This window comes from Salvelinus sp. IW2-2015, linkage group LG6.1 (assembly GCF_002910315.2).
Source record: "Salvelinus sp. IW2-2015 linkage group LG6.1, ASM291031v2, whole genome shotgun sequence".
Classification (NCBI taxonomy): Eukaryota; Metazoa; Chordata; class Actinopteri; order Salmoniformes; family Salmonidae; genus Salvelinus; species Salvelinus sp. IW2-2015.
In genome coordinates, this window is record NC_036845.1 from 10,166,649 (window position 1) to 10,174,473 (window position 7,825).

At 43.5% G+C, this 7,825-nt stretch overlaps 1 protein-coding gene across 1 annotated transcript; it reads right to left on the reverse strand.

The window, feature by feature from the left end:
* Positions 1 to 6,185: 6,185 nt before the first annotated feature.
* On the reverse strand, positions 6,186 to 7,617 carry gbp (glycogen synthase kinase binding protein). Its single transcript, XM_023989014.1, has one exon. The coding sequence runs from the start codon at positions 7,500 to 7,502 to the stop codon at positions 7,014 to 7,016; it is 489 nt and encodes a 162-aa protein (XP_023844782.1). The 5' UTR covers positions 7,503 to 7,617; the 3' UTR covers positions 6,186 to 7,013.
* Positions 7,618 to 7,825: the final 208 nt, after the last annotated feature.

Below are 7,825 nucleotides of genomic sequence, written 5' to 3' on the forward strand. Positions count from 1 at the left end.
TACTGGTGGCACAGACCCTGTTTCATCCTCTCCTACACTGAAATTACCCTTGCCTAACGATTGCGTCTGAAGCTGGGCTTGCAGCACAGCTATCCTCGCCGTAAGGCGATCGTTCTCCTGTATATTATGAGTACAGCGACTATAATTAGAAGGCATCATGTTAATGTTACTACTTAGCTTTGGCTGGTGGAGGTCCTGACGAACCATGTCCAGATAAAGCGTCCGGAGTGAAAATATAAACGGTAATTAAAAAGTAAAAACCGTAAAGTTGTCAGGTAGCAAAGTAAGGTTAGCAACAAAACGCACAGCAGCACGTAAACAAGTCTGCAAGTTGTNCGGTAATTAAAAAGTAAAAACCGTAAAGTTGTCAGGTAGCAAAGTAAGGTTAGCAACAAAACGCACAGCAGCACGTAAACAAGTCTGCAAGTTGTGACTGCTTACCCTCTTCAAATCCTAACCATATAGGAGGGTAAATGCTAAACTGACCTTTACTGTCTAGCTAGGGGCAACTTCTTCCCTCTACATGTTTGATTGTCCTTCTCTCTTTTCCAGTTGTTCAGTGACTTTCACATTATTTTTTTATGTCTGAATATAGCGACAGACATAAGACTACATTGAAAATGTCAGCCTGAGATAAACCAGCTTCCAACCTAAGTGACACTAATTAGTTATCGTGTGAAACATTTTGTTCAAAGTGACAACTGGATTTTAAATATCATCCAAAATATTTCGCTGTGAGCCTCTAGGGCCCACACATTCTGGGAAGGGATTTGCACACTTGGCGAAGCAGTCCCATGCTAAAAAGACTAAAGAGAGAGAGAGAGTAAATCAAGATGACTACGACACATTGTAGTCTGAAGGAATGACTCACACCCTGATTTTAATCCAACATCATAGGCATTGCCGACTCAGTCTTGTACTGAAGCTAAATGTTCATATTTATCCAGTGCCAGAGTTAGCTCAAGGGCTAAACACACGCACGTCAAAGAGTTGGCATAAATATCTTTCCATGCTTAAGCGATGTTGCAAGGATATTGAATGCCAAGTAGCTAGCTTAACTGCTAAATATATATTTCATCCGACACCAAAAAGATTTCTAGGGGCTACAAATCAGCTTTTATAACTTGGTACGCCTATCGATCTAACTGGTTTTCCATTCAAATTTCATAATTGACTGGTAAGGACTAGCCTTGTACGACCATCCATATCTAGCAAGCTTACATTCTGTTTAAGCTCTCAAATCAGGATGGTCGAGCGGGGCTAGGTAAGGATACACAGATACACAGACGTCACTCCACTCTTCATTCTGAGTGGAGACAGTGAGAAATGGAGAGAAAGGGGGAGAGAAAATGAAGAAAGAAAGAGAAACAGAGAGAGCCAAGTGTCTACAGGTTTTGGGTTTTTCCTTTCAGTTAAGACCTAGACAACCAGATGAGGGGAGTTCCTTACTAATTAGTGACCATTCACCAATCAAGTACAAGTGTAACGGATGTGAAATGGCTTGCTAGTTAGCGGTGGTGCGCGCTAATAGCCTTTCAATCGGAGACGTCACTTGCTTTGAGACCTTGAAGTAGTGGTTCCCCTTGCTCTGCAAGGGCCGCGGCTTTTGTGGAGCGATGGGTAACGATGCTTCGTGGGTNCCCCTTGCTCTGCAAGGGCCGCGGCTTTTGTGGAGCGATGGGTAACGATGCTTCGTGGGTGACTGTTGTTGATGTGTGCAGAGGGTCCCTGGTTCGCGCGAGGGGACGGACTAAAGTTATACTGTTACACAAGGGCGGAGCAAAAACCCTCAGGCACGCTTTGACACGTGCCATACAGTAAGGCTCAGACAGGGCTGCATAACAAACCAATGGCTGATGTGCCATTGGTTTGGCACCTGTCTGTGTCTAGAACAATGTCAGTATACAACAATCATACCAATCAAATATTAATAGATTTCCTATGAAGCTTTTTCTCTCCCAGCTGCTATGAGGTGGCATTTGGTAGACCAGCCCCCTTGTTTTGCTGGGGCACTTCAGTTGAGACATGGTAATGAGGTTAATGAACCCTGTCTGTTATCAGTACGTTAAACAACGTTTTGTTGCTGCTTGTTCCAGTTAAACATGCAGGTGTGTTCTAACGTTTGCCTTCCATTTGCCAAGCTGATATCTGATCAGGGCAAGAGGAGAGATGGGTGGCACCTCACAATGGCTGCTGATTAGGTGTGGGTATTTCTGTCCTGAAAGCACCTTCCAAATAAGGGTTAAGGTAAAATAAAGTGTCACCTATGATTATCTTAAAAGAGATTGGATGCCATTCAAATGACTTCAGCCCCACTCTTCTAACCCTCTCTGATTKTATTTGGTAATTGTAGGGAAGAATGTAGGACAAGGAGCTTGTCCTTATGTATACAATTATCTAGGATTCAATGTTTGTGACATTGAAAGTAATAGCAGCAGCAAGGTTTCCAGTATCTGGCATATCCTGAGGGAGTGGCACTGGCACACTTGGTTTTCTCTTKAACATCTTTTAAAATGATAAGGCTCTACGAAGGTTTGAAATTAAACTTCTCTACATGATTCTCTATTTACAATGAAAACCCTCATTCATTTATACCTCATACAAGCCACAATAGGCTTCTGATTGTTGCCAGCAAAATCCTCACAATGCTCTTACAAATTATTTATAGTATTGTTTGTGGTTGAAATTGATGGAAATCTCAACTTCATAGCCTGTCACACTAGCTGTGAATTCCCATATGTGTATACAGAAGTCCATTTGTTTACATAATCTTATTCTTTGAGKTTATTTGGAAGCCAAAATGACTAAAATATTCACAGGCAAAAAAATAAGTAATTTGATGTTTTCCACATCCTAGTCGTATACTGCCATCTGGTGTCTGTTCCACAGTAGCACACTTTGTGTACTGAAAATTAAAGTGGTTATCATTATAGTTTTATCCACATGGGGTCATCAACAGATTCAAACCAACAGAATGAAAACAAGGTCAGTTTCTGTTTCACCATGAGGATAGTATATGGCTATGCCTACTTCTCAACATGTCCTCACCAAACAGGTTTATATGGAGGAGCAATTTCTGTAGAATAAACACAAGTAGGTGTGGACATGGATCTGATTTTGGGTCACACCATAGTCTAGAAAGAGGGAATATTGCAACATTTTCCTAATGTAGCCTACTGCAGAACAAACTCTCTTGTGTCATGTAGAAAATACTAAGGATTTGGGTCAACAGTGGTGGTTCTCTTCTTAATTTCATATTTTGGCATCTTTTGATCCCTAGACCTCTATGGAGATTCAGTCGGGTATACTTTGACTTAACAGGATGCAATTTCTGGATACTCAGTTCAGAGAATCTCCGGCGCGGCCCACRCTTGGATTGCGTCCTACCTGACAGGTCGCTCCTACCAGGTGGCGTGGCGAGAATCTGTCTCCGCACCACGTGCTCTTACCACTGGTGTCCCCCAGGGCTCTGTTCTAGGCCCTCTCCTATTCTCGCTATACACCAAGTCACTTGGCTCTGTCATATCCTCACATGGCCTCTCCTATCATTGCTATGCAGACGACACACAATTAATCTTCTCCTTTCCCCCCTCTGATAACCAGGTGGCGAATCGCATCTCTGCATGTCTGGCAGACATATCAGTGTGGATGACGGATCACCACCTCAAGCTGAACCTCGGCAAGACGGAGCTGCTCTTCCTCCCGGGGAAGGACTGCCCGTTCCATGATCTCGCCATCACGGTTGACAACTCCATTGTGTCCTCCTCCCAAGCGCTAAGAACCTTGGCGTGATCCTGGACAACACCCTGTCGTTCTCAACTCACATCAAGGCGGTGACCCGTTCCTGTAGGTTCATGCTCTACAACATTCGCAGAGTACGACCCTGCCTCACACAGGAAGCGGCGCAGGTCCTAATCCAGGCACTTGTCATCTCCCGTCTGGATTACTGCAACTCGCTGTTGGCTGGGCTCCCTGCCTGTGCCATTAAACCCCTACAACTCATCCAGAACGCCGCAGCCCGTCTGGTGTTCAACCTTCAAGTTCTCTCACGTCACCCCGCTCCTCCGCTCTCTCCACTGGCTTCCAGTTGAAGCTTCGCATCCGCATCACAAGACCATGGTGCTTGCCTACAGAGCTGTGAGGGGAACGGCACCTCCGTACCTTCAGGCTCTGATCAGGCCCTACACCCAAACAAGGGCACTGCGTTCATCCACCTCTGGCCTGCTCGCTCCCTACCTCTGAGGAGTACAGTTCGCTCAGCACCAGTCAAAACTGTTCGCTGCTCTGGCACCCCAATGTGGAACAAACTCCCTCACGACGCCAGGTCTAGCGAGTCAAATCACCACCTTCCGGAGACACCTGAAACCCCACCTCTTTAAGGAATACCTAGGATAGGATAAAGTAATCCTCCTAACCCCCCCTCCCCCTTAAAAGAGTTAGATGCACTATTGTAAAGTGGTTGTTCCACTGGATATCATAAGGTGAATGCACCAATTTGTAAGTCGCTCTGGATAAGAGCGTCTGCTAAATGACTTAAATGTAAATGTAAATGTAAGACACAACCAAAACATGCCACCATCTATTCTTTATTTGCACGAACATCTGCTATTGTGACCATAAATGATAATGAGGTGTAGCTGAACATCCAGTATGAAATGAATGGGGGAGGAGACACTTCAACAATTTATTGGCCCTCACACTGGCTATATAGTAAAGGGAAGAGCAAAACATGTTTTCCACAAACTATCGTCAACCAGTGTGGTGTAGGCCACTGGGGGCAAACCCCAGAACATAACACTGTAGAAAATTGACATGTGTCCTTTCCAACAGCGACTACACACACAGGCAAGGCCCAACAATTTCCCCAAAAAACATATTGAACAGGGGTTAAATGTTTTTGAGCATTAATTGATGGAATAAATAAAGCAGTACCATTTAAAATGGGGAAAGTGTAATCACCTATGAAACTACACTTAACAAAAATATAAACACAACATGTAGTGTTGGTCCCATGTTTCATGAGCTGAAACAAAATATCTCTGAAATATTCCATACTCATGAAAAGTGTATTTCTCTCAAATGTTTTGCACACATTTGTTTACATCCCTCCTAGTTAGCATTTCTCCTTTGCCAAGATAATCCATCCACTTGATAGGTGTGGCATATCAAGAAGCTGATTAAACAGCATGATCATTACACAGGTGCATATTGCGCTGGGGACAATAAAAGGCCACTAAAATGTGCAGTTTTGTTACACAACACAATGTCACAAGTTGGTATAACCATGCCAGCCCAGGACCTTCACATCCAGGATTGTCTGAGACAAGCCACCCTGACAGTTGATGAAGCTGTGGGTTTGCGCAACCGAATAATTTTTGCAAACTGTCAGAAACCATCTCAGGGAAGCTCATCTGTGTGCGCTTTGTCCTAACCAGGGTCTTCACCTGACTGCAGTTCGGAGTCGTAACTGACTTCAGTGGGCAAATGCTCACATTCGATGGTCACTGGCACGCTGAGAAGTGTGCTCTTCAAGGATGAATCCCGGTTTCAACTGCATGGAGCAGGTATCAGCGTGTATGGCGTTGTGTAGGCGATCGGTTTGTTGACGTAAACGTTGTGAACAGAGTGCCCCATGGTGGCAGTGGGGTTATGGAATGGACAGGTATAAGCTACAGAAAACGAACACAATTGCATTTTATCATGACAATTTTAATGCACTGAGATACCATGATGATATCCAGAGGCCCATTGTCATGCCATTCATCCGCCGCCATCACCTCATGTTTCAATGTCGCAAGGATCTGTATGTCATCCCTGGAAGCTGAAAATGTCAGTTCTTCCATAGCCTACTTACTCACCAGACATGTCACCCATTGTACGACAGCAGGGTCCACTTCCCGCCAATATCCAACAACTTCGCACAACCATTGAGGAGCGGGACAAATTCCACAGTCCACAAACAACTCTATGCGAAGGAGATGTGTCGCGCTCCATGAGGCAAATGGTGGTCACTAGATACCGATTACCTTATGAACTCAGTAAAATATTTGAAAATGTTGCATGTTTATATTTTTGTTCGGTGTACGTTTTGTATAGCAGTGTGTTGACAGGCTTCCCAAATGCTGCAGTTACTAGCTATATTTTATTGGAACCTTTATTTGATGGCGAAAAGYACACACACCAAATTGAAAAAAAAACACCGTGTTTATTTTAAGACACCAAAAGGCCTGAATACTCAGGAACATTATGAAATACTTCGTTGCGAAGTGGTCATGGTAAATAACTTGACAGACAATTGGAAAATTATAAACACAAATCCGCATTGGAATTAAGGTTAAGCACAACAGTGTCCCATCATTATGAAAAATACACAGCCCCCAGACAGTTCGAAGAGACATTTAGTCAACCATTTGAAATGTCGCCTGCCTCAGTCTCTTACACGGTTTGGTAGCTGGTTGTTGATCCCGTTCCTTCTTTGTGAAGGAAATACAAAGCTGCCGTTAGTGTTGGGTTGCCGGGGACGTTTGGAATCCACCCTGGCATGAGTGTGGCGCTAGCCTAGCATGCTAACTAGTAACGTAAGACCTTGGTTTAAATCGGCTCGTTTCAAATTTAACGGACAAAAACAAAACAGGCAATACTGGCGGCCTGATTAGATTTGTAAACAAGGTCAACGTAAAGCGTTCACTATGTTAACATAGTATTCACTTGGTTTACATAACTAACTACTAACTAAGCCAACGAATAGTGAAAAGGAGAGTCCCAACCCATAACAAAAATCTAAATTAACCATCAAAAGGTGAAGTGAGTTTCAAACATGGCTACCGTTAACTAATTGGCTAAATGAAAAGCCTAAATTAGCGGTCACAAATTAGACATGCTAACGTTACCGTCATGACATATTTAATCGTTAAACATTTATAGTATAACGTTATAGCTAGCTAGCTATGTCAGCAAAATAGTATTTTCGTTTTGTCCGTAACATTTCGATAATGAATACATTGTCCGCATCATCAGCACTGCAGATTGTCCGAAAGATCTCCACACTCCGTCGTAGAGAACTGCAGCCGCCTGACTGCTTCTTTGATTAGATTCCCAGACAATATTAATTCCTGAAGTAACTGATGTGGGTCGTCGTTCTCGACAGCTGCGCTGATCCTCTTTCGGTCCCAAGGTTTGAAATTGTCCCACTCCTGGTTACTTGAGCCWGGGAAGCTGTATGGACTAGCTCTGTTACTACGTTGACCCCGGTTTCGAAGTCGTATGCAGCACCCGGTTCGTTTTTGCAGGGCCACGCCATTGTTGTTGTTGTTAGCTTGTTTGATGTTGCTACTGCTGCAGTTGCCGGTGAGACCGTGGAGACACGACATCGTCTTTTGATTAGCACTATTGTTGTGAAGCTGCAGCGCCTCGCCGATTTTCGTGACCAAAGCGTCCACTTCTTTCGAATCGACGGTAACAGACTGCTCCAAGAGGATGTAGTTCTCCTTTCGACAAGGCATTTTGTTGTATTTTGTGTGTTTCTTAGCTGTATTTTCAAAATGAATGGGAGCCTATATCAGTTCCTTCCTCTCACCACGTTGCTCCGCAGAAAAGCAAGCAAGTAACCCTCTCGATATTTTGTAAACAATGGATGACGTAGGATCCGGAATGTACCATTTCCAATGTGGRTGCGATCATCATTCAAATTATTTCAAATAGTGGGAATCATAATTTCTATTATTTTCCGTACAAAGTATTACATAATACATTTTATTACAAAATTCCGCATGTATGACATACATTTTCTGAACACAACTCTGACTATTCATATCTTATTTAAAGA